The sequence below is a fragment of the Carettochelys insculpta genome, chromosome 4, assembly GCF_033958435.1.
Source record: "Carettochelys insculpta isolate YL-2023 chromosome 4, ASM3395843v1, whole genome shotgun sequence".
Taxonomy (NCBI): domain Eukaryota; kingdom Metazoa; phylum Chordata; order Testudines; family Carettochelyidae; genus Carettochelys; species Carettochelys insculpta.
The window spans coordinates 90160954-90184425 of NC_134140.1; the positions used below are offsets into that span (position 1 = coordinate 90160954).

General features: G+C 52.4%; 1 protein-coding gene across 1 annotated transcript; it reads right to left on the reverse strand.

Annotated features, from left to right (window-relative positions):
- Positions 1 to 133: 133 nt before the first annotated feature.
- Positions 134 to 22567, reverse strand: MGST2 (microsomal glutathione S-transferase 2). The gene is made up of 6 exons (XM_074993286.1): positions 22483 to 22567; positions 22285 to 22393; positions 13606 to 13705; positions 9912 to 9982; positions 3302 to 3383; positions 134 to 362 (listed from the first exon to the last, which is right to left on the reverse strand). The coding sequence occupies exons 2-6, from the start codon at positions 22340 to 22342 to the stop codon at positions 230 to 232; spliced, it is 444 nt and encodes a 147-aa protein (XP_074849387.1). The 5' UTR covers positions 22343 to 22393; positions 22483 to 22567; the 3' UTR covers positions 134 to 229.
- Positions 22568 to 23472: the final 905 nt, after the last annotated feature.

Sequence of the window (23472 nt, forward strand, 5' to 3'; positions counted from 1 at the left end):
TAAACCTGGAGCTCAAAAAATGAAGCTGTATTTTCTACAAGGTTTGTGCCTGCTTTTCTATAGGATGGGGAAGAAATAGCGTAACCAAAATGTCAGGAAAGACATGCACTTTATATTGCACTGGACAATTAATAGAGAAATCTGGGTGCTTTCATTCCATGTGATGCACCTCAGCTTCTTTCCAATGTCCGCGGAAAAAGCATCGTCTTTGTTTACATATTAATAATCTTCAGATCAATTTATGGAATTTCTTTCCTATGCTGAAGTCCAAGTATTCATCCAGAAAACTGTTAATAAGCCCAGCAGTGCCCAGGGCCATCAGTGAGAGCAGAACCACCAAACTCCAATAAAAACCTGTTATCCTAGACGAGGTAAACAGAAAGGAACACAGTTACAAGCTGTACATGCTGGCTTTGTTGTAAAACGTTTCAGTCTACGCCAGCTGTCAGAGCTATGCTGGAGAAAACAACCACTGATGCAACTGGGTTGAAAAATAAATGATCTTCTCGCCCAATAATGATTGGATTGATCACACCATGGAAAATTAGTCACTGGCATGGAAATGGCAAAATGTCACCCCGACCTGGCCTTGCAAGCATGGCCTTAGCCAGGTGGCCCCAATCAGCTGATTAGAATGCAGAGGAGACGTAGGCTGGAGTCAGCTAGTTAAGGACAGGCTTTATGAAGGCCCTGTAGAAGCTGTCACAGACTGTACAAAGCCAGGTCACTGGTTACTGAGAGGGGGGCTGCTGCCACCATTGGAAAAGGCTGCAGCACTTCCCTGAGTAGAGGGAATTGAAGGCTAGCAACTCAGAGAGGCTGCAAGAGAGAGAGGTGGGAAGAACCCCTGGGAAACAGCAACACATATTTCTCTACAGGAATCAACTGTGGCTGCTTGTAGTAGGTTTCCTGACCTGCAACCCAATCTTGAGGGTGGGCCTGGGTCCCCCTGCCAGCCACTGTGAACTGGCAAGGGCAGCAGGTTGGTATGCACTAAATTTCCTAGAAGAGGAACATTTCAGCGAGCTGGCGCGAGAGGCAAGCTACAGAGATGAAGCAGCGGACCTGAGAGCGAGCACACCAACAGAGCAAGACAAGCTGGAAGAAAACAATGTCAGGGAGAGTACAAGCCGGAAGCGCTAATCCCCAGGACAGTTAGCAGGAAGCGCCGAGTGCGGTAAGTGGACTCCGTGAGATTCATTAGTTACCAAATTTACTAACAGGAAGACATAGAGGAAAACATCCTTTATGCAAAGCCAGGAGGCTGGCACTGTTCGGGGGGAGGGGGAGGGATTCAGCGTGTGCATGTGAAGTGGGGTTTGTATAGTCATCTCGCACAGCGCCAATGCTATGAGCTCTGTGAGTTACTTTGTCAGGGTGAGGGTTTATGCAAAGTCACCTCCATTTTTAGGGCAGCAGAAGCTGGCGGCCCAAGTCAATACAAAGCCCTCTCTGCCAGGCAGCGTGGCCTGTACCTGTATAGCAAAGGCCCTTCTCACAGGCAGACCCCATGGGGCAGGGGCTGGGAAGGGAGGTGGGGGGGGGCAGCCCCTTCTTTCTCCACTGGGGTCCAGGCTAGGGCCCTACCAGCTGTGGGATGGCGCCCCACTGACTTGGTGGGAACTCCAACCAAAAAGCAACAAGTTAATGGGGGGTGTGCCTGACTCTGGGCTGTTTCCTACCTGCTTCCTGGCCATCCTCTGTGTTGTCCTGCTCGCTGCTGGGGGCTTTGCCAGTCAGCCCTGACTGACTAGCCCCCACAGCCTGGTCTTTGGGCAGTTCCCTCTCTGGAGCTCCACAGACACCTCTTTCCCCAGCAGCATCTACCCTAGACTGATTAGCTCCACAGACTTTTATAGCAGGCCTGGAGCTGGCCCAGGCCCAGGCCCAGCAAGGCCGTAGGGGCAGAGCCTCCTTGGCTAGGTGAGTCTTCTCTGACACAGTGTGGGGTTGATACACACTGTCACAATGTAGTTTCACCAACCTGTGCACGCCATTGTGGGGCGGGGTTTGGGTCTACACTGGGAACATGTGAAAGGTTCAAAGCAGCCAGTGTGCTAGGCAGGTAGGGAAATAACAATCTCCAGCTACCTACCGAGCCGCAAAAGCAGATTGTGACATGCTCAAACTCAGTGTGTGTCACCCTCACAACTGGAATTAAGCCACTCTGCGTCCTGGGTCACAGCCCTGTGCACAGAGCCACAGCTTTCTCCAATGCCTTGGGCACTGTAAAATCAGTATTACCTGAGAGAGATCACCAGTACTCCCTGAAGGTGGCTGTTCGTTCAGATACCAACAGAATTATTCTTTCTTGTGCTATTTTGCTACTTTTAGTTCCCACCAAAGGCAGAAAAAGCTGAAATTGTTTCCTTCCCATTTGTCCACAGTGAGCCAAAGCTGGTTTTTTGTTTGGTTGGGTTTTTTTGACATCTCAGCTTGCTCTGGGGTATTTCACTCTTTCTAAGGAGTGGAGAACTGGTTTAAAAAGCAATTGTTGGTTAGATGCAGGCCCCTGTATGTTTTTCCCAGGCTGCTGATGTGCAGTGTACTGGGATCCAAGTGGCTGTGTTCACTGGAGGAGGATTCTAACAATAAGGAGCAAGCTGGAAAAAGGAGTTTGGATGTTGGCAGTCTGGACTGGAACAGTACAGAATGGCCTGCCACCGAATTGCTCCAGGGTTGCCAATTGGACACACAGCTGCGAGAGACGATAGATGGTTGGTTACTGGTTCAAATGCAGCTGAGCCTGGAACTGTCTGAAATTCATCACCAGTTGACAGCTGGCCTGTGTGAAATGCATAGATGGGCTCAGTCCAGTGTCTAGTGCATTTTGTGTGGGCTGCATAATGTGTTAATACAATGATTTTTACTACTAATGAACTGGGGAGTTTCTAGCAGTAGTACAAGTCAAACAGATTCTGTGCAAGCCTGACCTCTGCAATTCCCCAATGTAATATAATCCTGCAAAGCTCTCGGGCTTCTATTTCTGGGTTTTTATGTGCACATATGCTAACCCTGTTGGGCTGTATGGTGCAGAGTAGGACCCCACAAAGCATAACACTGAAACTATCAAATCTCCTGTCTCTTGCTGCCTGTTGCACACTCCCACTTCAACCTAGGCTTCTGCTGCCCAGCCAGCGGTAACTTCCCTGAGGCTTTTTGTTTCAGACCTCTGGCTGACACTTTACACATGTAGCATTCAATTATAGTTACTTTCCACTACCAGTTTTTGGCTGTAGGCCCAGCTTCAGACCACAACCTGGCGCATTCAAGCTAAGCACAGATGGGGGCTCCTTCTTACCTTCCTTTTGCAGATTCTGCATACCCGTGGAAGTATTTGTGACGGAAGTACATGTACCCCAGACCCAGAAGGGCAGCCAGTTCTGAAGAAAAAAAAAAAGTAGTGGGGCCTTTATCAATTACAGTAACAACTGTCCAGCAAACAGTGGTGAGGAATCTAAATATGATGCACTCTACATAACAGATAAAGGAAAGGAGATTCAATGGGTTCCGAGCAGCAGCCAACCAAGATTTCAAACAGGCAAAATGAGTCAACGGTCTGATTAAAAAGTCTCCCATTACCCCAGCCGTGAGATTGTGCTGCCAACTCTTTTTCACAGGTTTTTCCATTCATGCTGAGGTGGTCTGGGCCTGATCTCTCATACACTGGTGATACATAAAGGACTGAAGCAAAATTATTCCCAGTTTATCCAAGGCTTAAGAGCTCGGTCTCACAAGAGTCTGATTCCCAGTATGGATGCTTTGGAGAAGATGGGACTGGCTCTCCCCCCGCCAACCCCCGACCCCATTTGTGTAACTAACCTTTGCAATGAAATCAGTAACATCAAGCTGTAGTAACAAAATAGTCTCATTCCTCTGGGATGCCTTCACACTATCCCAGGTGAGCTAGCAAAGGCATAAAAATACCTGCAGTATCTGTTTCGGCATCAATCAGCTTTAATACTAGCAGCACTGCTAGAATCAGTCACCCAGGGTAGTGCTGGGCAAGAGAATACCCTAGTCTTTCAGTGTTAATATATATACATCAGTCGGTGGGGGAGCGACTTTTACTGTATTTCATATTGACATCAGTGAAGAAGAGACTATTCCTGGACATGCAGAGTAGGACAAATAATTTAAAAGTCAAATTCCCCTGAGTCTCTTTGCCTCTTTCCTCCTCTCCAAAGAGAGTAGCATAGCATAGCAGGTGGCTGTGCCATTGGCTCACAAACATTTGTCTCTTTCTAAAGGCCTGATTCCAATTTCATACGGCTGCCACCCACTTCTATCCCCATTGATTTAATTGGCTTTACTCTGGATTTATATTGGCAAGTAGGAGATCTGTTGGAGGAGGTTTGGTAAGGAATCATTTATCTCCTGTAAAACAGAGACATTAGTGCCTTTAATGACCGTAAAAACTGAGGGAAAATTAGCAGCCAGGCTGAGAGGAGCCTAAAAGGGAAGGAAATGACACAGCCGGCATGTGTGGGCATCTCCTCTACTCCCACATTGACTCCTCCAGTCCACCAGCCAGAGAAAGAGTGACGAAGAAAAGAGACGACGACAAAGCTGAGTGTTTCAACTCAGTCACGTGATCTAGGTTGAAAGGAAGCCAATGCCATCATCACTGGGAGACTAGTGGACAGAGTCACTGGACTTCCTGGGTGACTGGGAAAGCCACATGGACCTTGTCCACACAAACACATTCTGAATAGCAGTGGGGAATAATTTTCATATCATTTGCTCCCAAAAAAATGCAATTTTGGGTCACCCAAAATTGTTTGTAAATTTGGGTCAAATCTGAAAAATAGTCCCCCACCGACCTACAGCCCTCCTCCCCCAAATGTCACTGTTTAAATAAAAGTGCTTTCTAAATTTAAACATTAACTTTTTATTTAAAAAAATGCTATGTCGAAAGGTAGCTGGATATCTTTTTTTGAGAGAAAAACGACACCTGGACCGTGTCTACACGAGCCCCAAACTTCGAAATGGCCATTTGCCAAACTTCGAAATGGCCACGCAAATGGCCATTTCAAAGTTTACTAATGAAGCGCTGAAGTGCATATTCAGCGCTTCATTAGCATGCGGGCGGCCGTGGCGCTTCAAAATTGACGTGCCTCGCCGCCGCACGGCTCATCCAGACGGGACTCCTTTTCTAAAGGACCCCGCCTACTTCGAAGTCCCCTTATTCTCATCAGCTCATGGGAATAAGGGGACTTCGAAGTAGGCGAGGTCCTTTCAAAAAGGAGCCCCGTTGGGATGAGCCGCACGGCGGCGAGGCGCGTCAATTTCGAAGTGCCGCAGCCACCCGCATGCTAATGAAGCGCTGAATATGCATTTCAGCGCTTCATTAGTAAACTTCGAAATGGCCATTTGCGTGGCCATTTTGAAGTTTGGGGCTAGTGTAGATGTAGCCCTGAATATGAAACTTTTTTTTAAAATGGAGAGGAAATGCACTTCAGGTACAGAGAAAATAGTTGGACACCATACAATTTTTTTCCCCCCTTCATTTCTGGGTTGGTCACTAAACTGAAAAAAAAAAATTATTTACTCCCTTCTAATACCCTGTTCCAGCACTGGTGCAGCCTCCCCCGGCCCCAGCTGAAAATGCTGTTGTAAGTTCTAGTGGAGCCAGAGCCTTTTCAATTCCCTGTTTTCAGCGGTGCTAAAGACACAGGTTACAGTAAGAAGGGATGCAGCCTTCCTTCTTCTGCTAAAAGAAAATGGGGCTTGCCTTTTTCTCCCTGGTTTGCTTTCCCTGCCTGCTCTTCAGCTATTACAGATTTTTTACTACTCTGATTTCAACCTACTTTAACCACCGACGAAATCTGGAAGCCTCTGGAAACCTAAGGAGACTTTCAGGATATATGCTGAAAAATTTCTGAGCATTTGTAGGCCCCATTTACACCAGTACTCATCCTGTTGCACCACTGTTTCAGTGTGCATGTGGCCTTTCTTGCCATTGTGAGAAAGCAAATGCACAATCTCACTGAAGTCCAGGTCAGCTCCTCAGCAGGTTGTTTTTCTCTTTCCCAGCCCGGGGAACAAGGATGAGAATGCTTTTTGTCTTGCTGTGGGGCTGCCTGTGCAGAGATTTGAGACATCTTGATGTGAATGCAAGGTACCATATAGCTGAATATAATAGCTACAATGTGTTCTTACAAGCTTGCCTGCCTTAATGCATTCAGCTTTCAATCTCTCTCAGCAAAGGTTATGAGGTTGCATGTGGTGGCTGTCTCCCCCCAGGGATGGACATCCATAATCCCAGTTCACACAGGCTGTCAAAAATGGACCTTTACCCTCAATTCTGGGAGGCCCAGCTAGTCTAGAGCTTTTCAAGCTGTTTTAGATTGATAGCTGGTATTAGAGGTAGGGCTGACAGCATCTGGACCTATTTGGGTTGCCCAACACTTTCTATTATGCATCTCTATTTTCAATTGCTTATAACTGTGACAAACTTTAACATTCGGGGCTCAACTTTTCTCTCTCGGGTGTCTTGGGGAGGGCGTTTGAATGCACTGAATAAGGCTGGGGGGGGGGTGTCACGTGGCAAACTCAGCGAGTGAGGCCGCAGCGTGGGAAAGCCTGCAGCACAATGCATATGTAGCTGCACACTCAACCTTAAATCTGGCGTTTCTTACCTCCTGAGCACTTGACTTTGCAATCAACCCTAATGCTAACACTTCGGTGTCCTGTAATCAGGGGCGCCAACAGACTAACTGGGTCTCTGCCCCCGGGGGCGGGGGGGGGGGGGGGCAGGACCTCTGGTGGACGGAGCGAGGCTGGGGCTAGATCCCCAGAATGGACCGTGGGGATTCGGGCAGCCATTTAAAGGGGCTGAGAATACAGCTGCTGCAGGAGCAGCACATAGGAGTTCCAAGGCAATTGCCTCCTTTGCTTCTTCTCCCCCTCCCCATCAATGGGCCTGTCTCCAACGTTCCAGACGTGCACACTGGGGTATTATGGGGAACTTTCCTGGCTTCTACACTACCCTGATGAAATGGACCAGTGAAAGGAGCTGAGTCCCCGCTCCCACTTCCTTTACCCAATGGCCTCCCTGACCCTGAGGGCTTCTCTGAGTAGCAGAGCCCTTGAAATCCCAACAAGGCTGGGCCCAGGTTCTCTGGGACTGAACCCCCAACCTTGTAGTTGCTTAGGGCAGGGGCTAGGTTGGCCCTACTCCAGGGTGCTCTTCACACCGGCAGCTTTCCTGAGCCCCTGACCACTACATACAGTTCAAAGCCAACACAATTTATTACACAGCCACTGATTAACAAACAAAAGAATAAGGAAAATGAGAGAGGTTGAAAGAGAACACAGAGCCCTGCTCTGTGGCACGGGGACATCACAACCAGCAGCCTCCTGAGTGTAAGCACAGTTCATTCTGTTCCTCCTAAGTCCCAGGGCTCTCTCTCAGGCCCTGGCTGTGCTGCAGGCGTGGGAGGGCTGCAGGTTGAACACACTTGCTCAGGCAGTGACCACACGCCTTCAGGCTCTAGGTGACAGGACCCTTCTCCCAGCTGGAGTTACAATCCCTCTCCAAGTCTGGCCTGTAAGACCTCTTGTCTAGTGGCATCTCCCTGCCCAGAGCCTCTCCCCTACCTCCCCCTTTCTGCTGGTCCCTGCTGCAGACTCTGTTGCTTTCCCAGCCTCCAGCCCCTTGCATTGCTTCTCTGGTCACTGCAGGTCTGCTCCTTAGCACAGGTTCAGCACTTCTTGGGCTGTGGGTGTCTCTGGCTCTGTCGCTGAAGGTCTGCCTCCCAGCACAGCTTGTGCTCCTTGCTGCTCTTCTTAGCTCCCTCCCCTTTTTTCTCAGAGACACAGAAAAAAAATCCCAGCTCACATGGAGGATGGGACCTCGCCTCCTAATGTTCTCATGGGCCTGTCCAACCTGTCAAGCTGACCTAGAGTGTTGGCCTCTTCCCATTGTCCATGGGGACTGTCAGTCTCAGGGCCCTGGTTTCCCATGGACCCTTCCGCTTTTAATACTGACAGATAGCCAACCGAAACCCCAGTGAGTTTTTGTACGGGGCTAACAGTTCTCTTACAGATGAACACATTATGCAACACGACTGGTAAAATAACATTATGGTTGCAGAGTCAAATACTGAAAAGAAATGCCAGCATTAAGGTTAACGGTGCAACCCCCCTTGTGCATGTGTATTTTGTCTATTAAATGTGGCCTGCCTTTTTCCAGCAGACAACAGAGGATAAAGAACCAGGTGTATCTAGTTGTCTTTCGCACACAGGTATTTCTGCTTAATACAGAACTATTTCCAGAATATTCACTCTCGCTGCAGTTATGTTATTCCATTGACCATGGTGTACGTGTACGAGAACAATTGGGCAGTTGGGAGGGGGGCAGCTGAGTCAGAATCCCACTTCATTTCATATTGCAAGAATCATTTTATGCATCAGTTTTACGGAGGGTTCACCCCCACACGTTTCTGAAAGTGTAAATGCAGACTGAGGGGGGATAATTAACTCACAGGGCTCATGGGCAAAGCAATCCCCTGACTGAACGAGCTGGACTAAGACAGGAAATTTTCAGTGGCAAGTGGCTGGAGGGAAAATGTGTGTTTGGGCTGCCAAGTCTGGAAAGGGGAGAAACCAGGAACCTGGAGTCCCTGAGCCAGAACCTGACGTAAAAGGCAGGCCTTCGTTCCGCTGCAGACACTGACAGAACAGCAGTAGCAGGTCGTCCATGAGTAGGCTGCCTAGGACTGCTGAAGGAAGGCTTTGCTATCCCAGAAGGGGAAAACATGTGGAGTGATTGCCAGGCAGGCTATGTCGCAAAGGTGGCAGTGGCAGCAGCAAGAGCTCATAAAGAGCTGCGGGGGGGGGGGGGGGGGGGCACAGCTCCAGAGAGAGGCAGAGAGCTATGTGCAACACTGGGAAGGGGTTTTGACCTGGTGAGCCATTCCCCTGAATGGTCAGGAGGAGGGGCCATCCCAGCAGTCGCTCAGGTTTTCGGGTGAGGGGTGGGGGGAGAGGAGCTACCTGAAAGGCATAAAGATTTGGGTCTTTTCCTAAAAAGAGCACTGGAAGTGTTTGACCTCAGAGTGGGGTGTAGCTAAGGTGACCATCCGGCCAGTATTGGGCGGGACGGTCCCGTATTTGGGTTGCCAAAAAGGCATCCCGAGTTATTTTTTAAAAGGGACGAATGGTCCAGTATTTGGGCCCTCCCCCCCAACCCCACCTTTTCTACCAGCAGCTGCACCTGGAGTCACTTCCCTGAGCCTCTGGGAAGCAGGGGGAATGTGGGCAGCTGCCACCTCCTTCCCAGCTCCCCAAGGCTTGGAGGGACTGCCCCTCCCCCAATATCTCCCTGGCCCGTATTTAGGACAGGGAGATACGGTGGCCCTAGGTGTCGCTGAATGTTTAGAGGTTTATTTGCTCTTGGGAGAAGCACAGTTGCTATGGGGAAGTGCTCCCATATTGGTCTGACCCAAAGCCAAAGGAAGCCAGTGGAAATAAACGAAGGTTCAGGTCCTTAGTTTGCAAAGACTGAAAGTTGGCCAGACAGAGACGTGTAAACTATCGAGACCATCAGGAGTTTCTAGTCTTCCTCATAACACAGAGAAAAGAGGCACCCGGTGACAGAGGTAAACTATTTAATCAGGCCTGCCAATGGGGGTGGGTCAAAGGGCACAGTCGCCCCAAGGCCCAGTGGTAGCACTGCACGCGTCTGTGGGGGTGGGCCCCAGCACTGCTGTCCTGGTAGCCCTAAGGGGCTGCTGGCCCTGCTGCTCCTGCCCTTGGCCCCACCCCTTCCAGGGACGTGGAGCTGGAACCCCCTCCCACTTTAACCTGGAGTCCATGTGGCTGTTGGTCCCCTGCACCCAATAAGCAGCAGGGTTCAGCTAATAAAACATTAGTTAGGTCAAAATAAAACGCCCATTTTGTGTTACCTTGATTGAAAAGCAAGCCAGCAATCCAGAGAACAGCCAGGAAGACTGGATAAAACTCCACACAGTTTTGTCTATGGAATAAATTAACAAGAAAGTTCTCAGCAAGAAAGAGCCTCTGAGGATTTTCAAGAGTTCTCTGCTTTGGACAAATGCCGTTCCCAGAGAAACCAATACCATTAGCTTTGGGAGCAGAGGTGAGCCCAAAATGAGCTCTTTGAAAATCTCTGTTGCGTCCGTTCAATTACGAGCAGTTCTGCCACACCCATAGAGACCTTGTAAATGGTTACCATAACAATGACTCACTTACCGTTGAGGATGAGTTTAATATCTTTTTTTTTTCTTTTGCTCACTCCAAATTTTAGCCTTTTTTTACTTTTACTTTTTAAAGGCAACTTTCTATAATGGGATATTTTTATTTATTCAGTAATACAACAGTTACATTAGATTTGCAATGTAAGGTTAATTTTAAAATGCATATGACCCGAAGCATGAGATTTTTATAAGCCAATCACTGAATGAAGGGGGGGGTCTATAAAAATATTCCCTCCCTTGGCAGGTTATTCCACAAATGTCCACTGATCCACTCTGGGTTTTCTTGCATCACTTTGCCTTGATGTATCTGATATTCACCACTCTCAGAAAAGATCAATATGTTGCACCTCCCCATCCAGCACCCTCAGGACCTGAGCAGTTCCAAGGGAAGGGATTATGCCGGACAAAGAAGAGTCAGGTCCCTGGGGGCTCCACTCCTGTCCCTCAGCCCTGGCCACTTTCCAGAATTCCCACAGGCTCCCTGACTGCTGCCGTTCTCCAGCTGCTTCCATGTCTCCATGGTTCCCTGGCTGCTCCCGCCCCTGTGGCTCCCCAGCTGACTCCCTGGCCCGCAGCTTCCAGGACCCGCAGCTCCCTGGCTGGCTCCCAGCCCACAGTTCCCTGGCCAGCTTCCTGCCAGCTCCCAGGCTTCCCAGCCTCACTGCTCCCCAACCAGTTCCCCAACCACCAGGGCCCCAGTGGTCACTGCTGGCTCTCCAGTCACCAAGGCCTGCTGGCTTCTGCTCCCTCCTCCTCTGGGGGCTCCAGCAGGGTTTCTGACCCCAGCCCTGCTCTCCAGTAGGGGCTCTTCCCCTTCTGCACCCCCCGCCCCCACGATGCTGCAGCAGAGCTGGTGGGATTCCAGCTCTGGCCCAGGCCAGGCTGCTGGCCACTGCTGTGGCCCCAGCTCCGGGACTCTGCTCCTGCAGCATCCGTGGTCAAGCCAGACAAAGGACATTGCCAGACGAGAGCATTCCAGATTCAGGAGGTTGAACCTGCAGTAGTTCCTCTAGTCCAAGATGAGTCCAGTTTGACAGTTTCCACGTCCCTATGTTGAACTGACCAAACCTAAATAAAGAGCTGGGAGCAACTGATGTGGCTGTTGAAACTTGTATTTAAATTCCACAGTGCATGAAGTAAGTGGGCCACACTGTAGTTCTGTGTAATCTAGTCAAAAATAACTGCTGAACAGGTTCATCTGTGTCTACCACTACCTCTATACTACTGCAGAAAGTCCACCCAAGCTACCCAGCTCCAGCCATATGAATAGTCAACGTACCTTAGGTCACATTACCATGTGGCGTACACTGCTCAGCTGCTTTCATGGGGCTCTGGAGCCATGTCTACACGTGCACGCTACTTCGAAGTAGCGGCACTAACTTCGAAATAGCGCCCGTCACAGCTACACGTGTTGGGCGCTATTTCGATGTTACCATCGACGTTAGGCGGCGAGATGTCGAAGTCGCTGACCCCATGAGGGGATGGGAATAGCGCCCTACTTCGACGTTCAACGTCGAAGTAGGGAACGTGTAGTCGTTGCGCGTCCCGCAACATCGAAATTGTGGGGTCCTCCATGGCGGCCATCAGCTGAGGGGTTGAGAGACGCTCTCTCTCCAGCCCCTGCGGGGATCTATGGTCACCGTGTGCAGCAGCCCTTAGCCCAGGGCTTCTGGCTGCTGCTGCTGCAGCTGGGGGTCCGTGCTGCATGCACAGGGTCTGCAACCAGTTGTCAGCTCTGTGGATCTTGTGCTGTTTAGTGCAAGTGTGTCTGGGAGGGGCCCTTCAAGGGAGTGGCTTGCTGTTGAGTCCGCCCTGTGACCCTGTCTGCAGGTGTGCCTGGCACCCTTATTTCGATGTGTGCTACTTTGGCGTGTAGACGTTCCCTCGCTGCGCCTATTTCGATGTGGTGTTGCGCAACGTCGATGTTCAACATCGACATTGCCAGCCCTGGAGGACGTGTAGACGTTATTCATCGAAATAGCCTTGGCCCCACCAGAGCCAAGGTCAGTGTGTTGTGGATGGGCTCCCACCAACCGGCAGCTTGCAATAGTGGTTGTTGGGGGCCACAGTCTGGGGCGCAGTGGGCCCAGAACCCTCTCCCTCTATCCGAGTGACTTTTTTTCATGTGACTGATGTCACAGCCTGCCCTGGGCAAGCTACCTACTTACTGTTTGTTTGCTCAGTCCTGCTGCAAGGAGTTGAGCCTTACACTGACTGCTGTCCTGCCCTGTGCCAAGGCTGGGTGCCTTCTTACTGTTTGTCTTCTCACTCCTGAGCCCAGTACTGACTGTTCCCATAACCTGCCCACAGTGACTGCCATCCAGCCGAGAGCTGGGGTGGCTCCTAGACTGTCGTGAGGTGGTGTGGCTTTCTCCTGCACTGGAGCTGGGGGGGGGTGAACCTCTAACCCGCACCTCTACAGCTACCTCAAATATGACGTTGTGACCAATACCGTCATATTAAATAGCGCTGCTCTGTTAGTCTGTTGCTCTGCCTCTGTTGAGAACATATGCGGTCGTGTGAGCGTTCTGTGATCCTCCTTTTCCTCTGGATTGGAATTGCTTTTGCGTATTGTGGAAAATTAAGAATTCCTTGAATATGGAGTAGAGACTCCTAATCTTACCTCAATCACAAATTGATTTAGTGTGCTGAATTTAAAAGAATGTCCATGGAGTTTGTGGGAGACCTGTGACTTACTCTCCTGTCAGTGTGACCCTGAAGCTAAAGACCAATGCACACAGGCCCAATGAGAACAGAATGCATATGCAAAACAATTTGCTCTACTAGTAAAAGTAATCAGTCACACCTGGTGGAGAAGAACCCTTGATCACGCGGTGTCTCTGCGGAGAGACGCCCACAGTTGTTACTGGAATATTTTGTATGAGAGAGAGGTCACCTGAGAGTTAAGAGCAATCCTTGCACCGTAAGAGCATAAATAGCCTCAAGAAAATTCACTTCACACTTCAGTTACATCTTCACTACATAGCTGTGTTATTTCAAAATAAGATATGCACAAAATATATTTCAAAATAGAATTTCCAGAAACATAGCACTATTTCAAAATAGTGCCATTGGGCGCCATTGTGGCTGATTTCAAAATAGCGCTATTCTGTGTCTTAACAGCGCCTATTTCAAAATAAGGGTTATTCCTTCTGCAATGAGGTTTACTGATTTCAAAATGACATACCTAAAATTTCAAATTTATTTCAAAATAGCATGTGCGTAGTATAGACACTAACAAAATTATTTCAAAATAACGGCTGTTATTTCAACATGACTCTGTAGTGTAGATGTAGCCTTCAATGGCTAAGTAAGACCTCTCTGCTGTCCAAGTAGTTAAATGACTAAAAAGTTTGTCATTTAAAATGATCCTCAAACTTACTGTGCACGAAATATTCTGTCAAATTCAGGGTTTCCAGTAACTTCTGGAGGCATGATCTTGTGTTTCTTTCTTGAGTTTCCTACCATCCAGGCAAAATAACCTGCAAGTAAAAGTAATGGATCAAGGATCACAGAATTAATCCCCCTCCCCACGCCCCGCTCCCAGAAAAGCAGCAGGCCCTGTAAATCCACTACAAATGTCATTTTTTTTAAATGGAAAGAGTCATCATTCCTTAAGGTTTGCCTTTCAATTTGAATGCAAAGGCTCAAAAGTTCCTGCAGTTACATTAGCTCCTGTGATAGGGTCTGTGTATCTCCTGGGCCCTAGTCCTCTATCAGTCCATGGCCCCACAGTTTAGGGCCCCATTGCCCTTGCTTGGGTTTGGGCTTTGGTCCCTGGACTTGAAGGGCCATGGGTAAAAGCACCCCTCCCTCAATTTGGTCGGGCTAAGCCCCGAGGTTACCTGCAGCAGCTGCTCACTGCCTCTGGCATTCCCACTAGTTGTTTGTACCTCACTCTAACTCCTTCCTTGCTGTTCAGACCATGAACAGGAGGCAGCCAGACAGCTCTCCAACAACACATTTTACAGACCTCTCTCTGCTGATCCCACTTTGGAATTCCAAAGGAAATTGCAACAACTACTGAAGGAACTCCCTGCTGCTACTCGGGACCTCATTCACTCCATCTGAGCCGCAGCCTGGATTATACACGCGTCGGGCGCTATTTCGAAGTTAACTTCGAAGACTTCGAGACGTCGAAGTCGCTAACCCCATGAGGGGATAGGAATAGCGCCCTACTTCGACGTTCAGCGTCGAAGTAGGGACCGTGTAGTCGTTGCACGTCCCGCAACGTCGAAATTGCGGGGTCCTCCATGGCGGCCATCAGCTGAGGGGTTGAGAGACGCTCTCTCCAGCCCCTCAGCTCAATGGTGGCCGCATGGAGCAGCCCCTTAAAGGTCCCCTCCCCGTCCCTTCCTGTGCAGGAAGCTGAGGGAACATGCAGGCGGCAGCCCACACACGCGGCCAGCCTGCACGTCCCTCAGCCACCCACCCAGCTGCGATGGCTGCCCGGCAGCCCCCCCAGTGCCCCCAGGGGACCCCCCCCCAAGGGGAGCCAGGGCAGCCAGCCCAGCCAGTCGGGCAGCCAGGCTGGCAAGCGGCAGCGGGGCCCCTCCTGGACGGAGGCCGAGCTGCGGGACCTGCTGGGGCTCTGGAGCGAGGAGGAGGTGCTCCAGGTAATGGGGAGCAAGAGGCGGAACGTGGATGCGTTCGCTCAGCTGGCCGACGGCCTGGCTGCCCGGGGTCACCCTGCCCGCACTCCTGATCACGTCAGGAGTAAGGTGAAGGAGCTGCGGCAGGGTTACTCCCGGGCCCGGGATGTGGCCAGCTGATCTGGGGCCGCCCCCGTCACTTGCCCCTTTTACAGGGGGCTCAGGGACATCCTGGGCCCCCGGCACACCTCCTCCCCTCCGGCCACCCTTGATACCTCGGCCGACAAGCCCCAGCAGGCCCTGCAGCCGGAGTCCGCCCTGGAGGTAAGCCCCGCACCCCCGGGGGCCCCCCCGGAGCCCACCCCCGGGACATCGCAGCAGGAGGAGGAGGAGGAGGGGGGCTCCTCCTCCGCAGAATCTGGGCTGCAGATCCTCCTCCTGCCATCCCGGAGCAGCAGCCGGGCCTCCGCCCCCTGGGGATCTCCGGACCGTGGGAGCGGACCGACAGGTAGGTACCCACCTCTGGTGTACACCCCTGGGCTTAGGGGGTGGGGGGTAATAGATATGTGTCCAGGGCCCCCCACATGCTCACATGGCCATGGCCCCAAGGACAGCAGGGCCATGTCCCTCACAGCAGTGCATCAGCCCCTGCCCGCCCCCCCCACCCCGCATGACAGTGCCATGCCCCATCCCCAGGCCGGGGGGAGTGGAACCTCGAGGGGCCCCCGGGAGAAGTGGGTGAGACACCCCGCAGCAGCAGCATGTGATGGAGTGGGGGGAGTGCAAAAGGGAGACTCAGGCTACATATGAGCAACAAGAGCCGAATAGCTCCCAGGGGCAAAGGAGATTCCTGGGGCTACAGCTGGCAGGTGACACCTCTGCCCTGAACAAAGAGGAGGGAGGAGCCGAGCTGGCTTGGAATTGGGGGGGGAAGGCGGGGGCCACAGGTAGAGGCTAGGGGAAGGGAGAGTTGGAAGGCAGCCAGCCTGAGGAGGGGGAAAGCTGCATCCCAGAGGGGCCCCCCTTGGGGTCTTCTCCCCACGACGGGTTGGAAGGACTGTCTCTTCCGACAGCTGGTGCTGTCACTCCTGGGAGAAACTGGGCATCTAAGAAACGTCTCCGGCTGTCAGACCCTGCGGGGTGAAGTGAGAGTCGCTCCCACCAGGGGACGGGGTGCAGGGCAGGGGGACCCCTGAACCCCATCCATCACAGCAGCATCTCCCGGGGACGGGGATGGGGAACCTGCAGCACAGGGCTGGGGGGACAAAGGCCACGGCTCGGGGCCCACACTAACGCCTGTCTCCATTCTTCTTCCCCCCCTCCTCTCCTGTGTCCCGCACCTGCACCATCAGAAGGACCGGAAGAGAGCGCCGGCAAGGCTTCAGTCGTCCCGGAGAGCCCTCCGGGACCATCGCTCCAGGCCAGCCCCTCGGCCAAGGACCGACCGGCCCCACGGCAGGCTAGATGGCGGACCCCGCCCCACCACCACCCGACGGCGATGGACCCCCAGCTGCTGGCCATCCACCGACGGCAGCTGGAGGTCGCGGAGCAGCAGCTGCAGCTGCAGGAGCGGGCACTGGCCTGGCACCAGGAGGCATGGGGGGCCTACATGGAGACTTTTAACCGCCTGATGGACTACCTGGCCCCCTATGCCGCGCCGGCCGCTGCAGCGCCTGCCCTGCCTGCTCCACCAGCCCCACCACCAGCTGCTCCGCCCATCGCCGTCCCGTCCGCCGTCGCCCCGCCACCCACCGCCGAGGGCTGGAGCGCCGAGGGACCCCTGGAGCCACCTGAGACTCGCCGGGCATCATATCTTCCGGTCCGGCCCGCCCCCAGCCAGCCCCGGACAGGGCTGCGACCGCGGCGGGGCTCCCGGCTGGCCACGCCCAGTGCCGGGCTATAGGGGCGAGGGGCCCGGGATGTGGCCCCCCCTTGTATATAGTTTAAAGTTATTATTTGGTGCCCCCCGTTTGCCCCGCCCCCCCCATGTAAATAGTTCTCCCCTTTATCCTCCCTGGTTTTCTTTTTATTCATGAGGACACTTGCTTCTTAGTATTGTTTTATTTTTGTACATATTAGTTTGTTTCCACATGTTTGTATATAGTTTGTTCTTGTTTCATATATTTACAGTTAAAAAAAAAAATTCTGAAAGAAAAAGCAGTTTAAGTTCAGCCACAAGTGCATGCTGTCATTTGGCCAGGAAAAGTGGCGGGGGGGTGCGGTGGGGTGCTCCATGGTGTGGGCGTTGGGGCAGGAGTATGGTGGAGGAAGGGGCGGGCAGTGGGGGGCCTGGGCAGAGTTCACCCCGTGGCCTCATCATGGAAGTGGGCCCGCAGGGCCTCCCGGACCCGGGTCCCTTTGGGGTCCACCTGCCGACTGGGGGCAGCAGGTGGCTGGATGTTTGCCCTGCCGGCCTCCGCAGCCCAGCCCTGGAAAAAGGCCTCCCCCTTGCTCTCCACCAAATTGTGCAGGGCACAGCAGGCACCCACAATCTGGGGGATGTTGTTGGGGCCCGCATCCAGGCGGGTCAGGAGACATCTCCAGCGTCCCTTCAGGTGGCCAAATGAGCGCTCCACCACCTGGCGCGCGTGGTTCAGGCGCTCGTTGAAGCGCTCCTGGCTAGCGGAGAGATGGCCCGTGTACGGGTGCGTGAGCCAGGGCCGGAGTGGGTATGCCGCATCTGCGATGACGCAGAAGGGCATGGTGGTGTCCCCCAGAGGGATCTCCCGCTGGGGGATGTAGGTCCCCGCCTCCAGCCGGTGGCACAGGCCCGAGTTCCGGAAAACCCGGGCGTCGTGGGTGCTGCCAGGCCAGCCCACATAAATGTCCTGGAAACGTCCCCGGCTGTCCACCAAGGCCTGGAGGACGACAGAATGGTAGCCCTTGCGATTCAGGTATCGTCCTCCACTGTGATGCGGGGCGCGGATGGGGATGTGAGTCCCATCCAGAGCCCCGAAGCAGTTGGGGAAGCCCAGGGTGGCAAAGACCGCGATGGTGGCATCTGGGTCCCCCAGCCTCACGAGCTTGTGCAGGAGCATGGCGTTGATGGCACGCACAACCTGCAGAGAAAGCACATGGGACAGCACCAATGAGGGGTGAGCAGGGTGTGCGTGGCCCTGCCCTGCCCTCCTCTGCCCGGGCCCCCCTCCCCTGCCCTGCCCTCCTCTGCCCGGGCCCCCCCTCCTCTGTCCTGCCCTCCCCCCGTGGGTTCTCTTACCTCCATGAGGACAGCCCCGACGGTGGCCTTGCCGACACCAAACTGCTGACCCACGGATCGGTAGCTGTCGGGAGTGGCCAGCTTCCAGACAGCGATGCCGACCCGTTTCTGCACTGTGAGGGCACGCCACATGGCCGTGTCCTGGTGCCTGAGTGCGGGGGTGAGCCACTGGCACAGCTCCATAAATGTCTGCCGGCTCATCCTGAAGTTCCTGAGCCAGCGGTCGTCGTCCCACTCCCCAAGCACCAGCCGCTCCCACCAGTTGGTGCTGGTGGGGTAGCTCCACAGCCGCCGGCGTGTGAGGCGGGGGGGGGGGGGGCGGGGTGCTTCAGGGTTCGGGCTTGAGCCCTGCTGCCCTGGGGGCAGCTCCTCCTCTGGTGTAGCAAGGAGGTGCTCAGTTGCCTCCCGCATGGCATGGAGCAGGGCAAGCCCTGCTCCTGCCGGGAGGGCTGGGTGGACCTCTGGCTGCCGCTGCTGCTGCTACTGCTGCTGCTGGGGGTCCATGACTGCGGCGCCCGGGGGCTGTGTGCCTATGGCTCCTCAGACCGCGTGCTGTGCAGGCTGAGTGTGTCTGTGAGGGGCCCTTTAAGGGAGCGGCTAGCTGTTGCCCCGGAAGCGCTAGTCCGCCCTGTGACCCTGTCTGCACCTGTGCCTGGCATCCCTATTTCCATGTGTGCTACTTTGGCGTGTAGACGTTCCCTCGCAGCGCCTATTTCGATGTTGGGCTGCACAACGTCGAAGTTGAACGTCGACATTGCCGGCCCTGGAGGACGTGTAGACGCTATTCATCGAAATAGCCTATTTCGATGTCGCTACATCGAAATTAGCTATTTCGATGCAGCGTGCACGTGTAGACGTAGCCCATATGTCCCTAGCTCAAATACAGGACACACTGGTTGGGGGAGTGGGGGTGGGGGCGGCTCCCTGCCTACTCCATGCCTTGGGGTGCTGGGAACAGGGCTACCGCCCCTGTGGGAGACCTCCCTAATTGTCCCATGCCTTGGGGTGACAGCTGCACCAGTGCACCTGCAGCTCCCCTGAGCTGTGGAGAGCTGGGAAATGGCAATGTAGCTCCTCCCTTCCCTGAGCGGTAAGTGGCCGGAAGCGGGCACAGCCGCACCCCGATGACAGGACCCCCCGCTGGCTCCCTCCCCCATGTGTTGGAGTGGGGGGGAGGGGATCAGCTCAGCAGGGGGCCTGAATACAGGGCAAGTAGCCCTTTTGTTAAAGTAAATTGTGATGTCATCCTGGCACCTGAAATACAGGGCTGTCCTGGCCAAAACAGGACATCTCTAGCATTAGTGGAAACCCACTTGGTGCAAGATTTTTGATGCTTCCTCCATCACAAAACACGTCCTGCTAGGTCAAGGCTGGGCTCAGGGTTTTTGGGGCACTAGACACTATGTCTTTGTTACCTGCACCCCCGCCCCCCAATTCAATACAGAGAAAAAAGGCATAACACGACAGACATGCTGACCAGCCCTCACTACCAGGGTTGGGGCGGGGGGGCGGGGGTAGGCACTGACTCACTTTCATGACTGGGCTACTAAGAATGTTGGACCTGCCAGCCCCTGCTCCTGAGCAGCAAACCCCAAACCCAGGTGGCGCTGTTTTAACGCTAGTCTCTGACTCATTTTTAACTGTAGTTACATACACAGCCGCACTCCACAATGTGAAACAAATAAGCTAACTCAACTTCAGACAGGGCAGTGATGCACGTTTCACAAATACCATATTAGCTATGTTAATTTATATGAGATGCTAGAGTAATATATTTTTTAAATCGAGAAAAAAAAATTACTTCTAATTTGGCACCCCTTGAAGCCTGGCACCTTAAATTACCATCTAGTTTGCCGATAGGGCTGGGCTCACCCCGTGCTTGCTTAATCCATTGTCTGGCCTGGGTTCTTAAATCCCCATGTCCTTCTGAGAGGCTGAACGTTTGTCCCACCGCACCATTAGCTGTTGTAAGGTAAAGCATAACTTCCAGCATTGCAGCAGAGGGGGTCTGAGTGACCAAGTGTTTGCTGCCAGCACACAGCTGTAAACATAGTGGAATAGACAGTGGAATGGACAGGGCCACAGTAGATGTTTACTGGCCAGATACTGTGCACTCAGAGCTGGCTAGTAATGGACTGCTCCTTCTCGCAAAACTGGTTGTGACAGGTTCTTACATAGGCACTTTAACAAAATGCAGCAAAGACCAGAGGCCTGGGCAGGGCTGGCTTTTCTCCGAGGCTGTGTCTACACTAGAGAGCTTTGTCGACAGAAGGGGCCTTCTGTCAGCATGCCCTAGGGAGCAGCTATACCCTTGAAGCATTCTGTTGATTATCCCCTCAAAAATCTGAGGCATAACAATCTGTCGAGCACAGAGTTCTGTGGAGAGCATTGCCGTATAGCCACTTCTGTCAACAGAGAGGACTTCTGGCTGCCTGGCCGCCCTCTTTGCAGCGCTGCCATTCCGCTTTCTGGCACCAGAGGGCAGTGCAGTCTGGCAGGGCTCTGTCGACAGAGCAAGTTGTGTGTGGACGCGATCTGTTGACAGAGGTTCTGTGGAGATTTCCCCATCAACAGTGACTTCTGTCGACAGATGCATCTAGTGTACACATAGCCAGCCTGAATAACCTTACAATCCCTTGCATGTTGAACAGTAACAGAGACACACCACCCTAGGTGATGACACAATTAAACTGGCAAAGCCCCTGTGTAGGCACTATTAGGTTGATGGGCGATTCCTATCTGACTTAGTTACCACCTGCAGAAAGGGGACGGGGTAGCCACAGCGAAGAGGAAAGCCCCTTGCCGTGCTGTAGGGCTGCAGTGTCCAATACGCGTTCCAGTTGCCACGTGCTGCCAAGTGGACATGATGGTGTGGCAAAATGCGGCTCCTTAGAGCCGCACACGTGGAACGCCCTCTCCCTGCTCCACCATGATGGGACAAGCATGTGATGGTGACAACCGCAGCAGCTCCTCCTGCGGCCTCCGGGCAGCCTCAGCCGCGGCTCCGGTGAGTTGCTGGCATTTTGCGCGGGCTGTATACGTGTGTGTGTGCGTGTGTGTGTGTGTGTGTGTGTGTGTGTGCCTGGTCCTTGGTGGTGGGGGGGGGGTGGGCCTTACATTTCTATTGGACACCACTGCTGTAGGATCTAAAGACAATGCTTTGGCAGCTTTGCAGTCGTGCCACTGTAGCGTTTCAAGTGCAGCAGAATCCCTATGTTCCAGAGTGCTCAGAATTATTGACCTTCCAGGCAGTGTCTCCCTGCCCTTCCTTGTCACGTTACCTCCTGCTTTCACTTCAGCCAGGTGTTCAGCCCTGGGAGGCAGGCTGAACTTTAACTAAAGCGCATGGTACATACTGTCACAGAGGATAAACTCTGTGCTAGTCATGGCTGTGTTCTATAGAGCTGCATGGATACAGCACATGCAACTCCAAAATAAAACCAATCAGCCGGCTTACAAATACCGACACAGCCATAAACTTGGGCCTCAGCTCTTTGGCTCATGCTTGCATCTTCTTTCTACCCAGACTACTTTCTTTACTTCCTTGGCTTAGTGTAGACACAACCAAACTATTTGAACGAAAACAACTGCTAATGTGGAGAATGCTGGCACATTATGAGGCGGATTGAGCTACTCTACCATTTCAGCTGTTCTTTGTTTTCCAGTTGCATTCATCTCCCGTATCTGTAGTTTGCAAAGTGGTGGGAAAGCCACATGCTGTATGTGAATCTAAGAGGCATTTCCACAGTGCATAAGATAAATTTAAAAATTAAGAACCCATCATGAGAGGATATTATGGAACATCCATATGCTGCAACCGCTTACTATGTAACTTACTAGGATTTTCTTCTTTTCTGATATAAAATACCATGCAATCTGCTTTGCAAAATGATTTTTAAAAGCAGTTTTGGGTCAATGATTCTCAAAAAACCCAAAGTGAGTGTAGAATATAGCTGAAAGGTGAGTCTGCATCTACTTATAAACTCTGTCAACAGTTTACCAACCTCCCCCTGCCCCCCCCACCCCAAATAAAACCACAAAAGCAAAAAATTATTCACGTTTCTCGTATGAGGTAATGTCTCCTTATACCATGTACCCTTTGGACCACCAAAAGGTAAATAATGCTCCGGTTACAGACAACTATTATGGATTCTCAGAAGCGTAAGTGACAAATCAGCTTAGCATAAAATACATCTGCAGATCTAGGACCTTTTAAAACCACCCCCCAGCAACAAACTCCCACAGGCCTTACTTTGCTGGCAGGCTGAAAGAAGGGATACGGTAGAAAGCAAAACCATGTCACCAGCCATGTTCCCAGCAGCTTCTTTCTCTCTGTGCAGGGCACAGTCATTGCGTAAGAGCTACAGACAGAGAAACAGTTTGGGGCAGGGAGCGAAAATGCTTTTCAAAGACACGCCTTAGAAAGACAGGAGGGTAACTTTCTTTTTACCTTTTAAATGAGCAGTGGCTACTTAGCCAGTTCTTGTTTCTTTAACCTGAGAATTGTTTTCATGCTTGGAATGTCAGGGTGTGAAAACTGGTGCTCTACTGGCACGGGTTATGTATAGGAGTGAGCTGAATTAGATCACGTAACCCGGAAGTGGAGCAGGGTGAAAAATGCTTTGTTTGTTTTAGTGAAAAATTTGAACTTCTCCACCAGCTTCTCCGAGCAGTATATTGAGTACCTAGAGCCCAAAAACAACCTCCCTGGGCAGTAGGGAAGGGGAAGGCCTTGTAACAGTCCTAGGACTCTTTTCTAGCAGTTTTAGAACAGCTCAGTTAAATGTAGGCTAATTAGGCCTGGTTTCCGCCTAAAAATTAGACTGAGCTTGCTTGTGCCCTAGGGATGGGTTATACAAATGGTTAGGTTAACTTAACCACATTTTCCTTTTGGAAGCTATGTAATATAAGTGAAATAATGGGGTTTTAGCAGCCATGGGAGTGCTTTGAATAGGCAGGTAACTAGAGGCTTTACCCAGCATTGCTTCAGTCCTTGTGGGTCTCAGGGCAGGTGGTGGGTGGTGCTGGGCTCGGGGTAGGGGTCTAGGAGGTTTGGGGGTCTCAGGACAGGGAGATGCAGAGTAAAAGTTAGGGCAGCGGGGTTGGGTATGCAGGAATAAGGGAAAGGGACTGGGAGGTCTTAGAGCACTCACTAGGACCACCCAGAGTATGGAGGGTGGTGCTGCCCCTGCAGTGGTGGTTGCCTAGGGACAGGGCACGTGCTGCCCCCCTGTGGTCATTCATTAGTATAAAAGTCTCTATCACACCTTTCCCTTTGCTAAGAAGCACATCCCATTGTCCTGGCACAACCGACCCCTGACCTTGCGTTAAGGGGTAATAAGAGGAAGCTGCATACTGAACTTGGAGGTCCAAGCTCTTACTGTTTTGAGAGGAGTTCTCGAACAAATGGACTCGGACGGGGACACACACACACACACAC

Bases quoted from the DNA above. Each gene is read 5' to 3' on its own strand.
- MGST2 (XM_074993286.1), bottom strand. From the start codon at position 22,342: ATGGCTGGTGACATGGTTTTGCTTTCTACCGTATCCCTTCTTTCAGCC. The intron at 13,706-22,284 runs GTAAGGCCTGTG...TTTTACTTGCAG, and splicing joins TCTTTCAGCCTGCCAGCAAA to GTTATTTTGCCTGGATGGTA. The intron at 9,983-13,605 runs GTAAGTTTGAGG...TTTATTCCATAG, and splicing joins GACAGAATATTTCGTGCACA to ACAAAACTGTGTGGAGTTTT.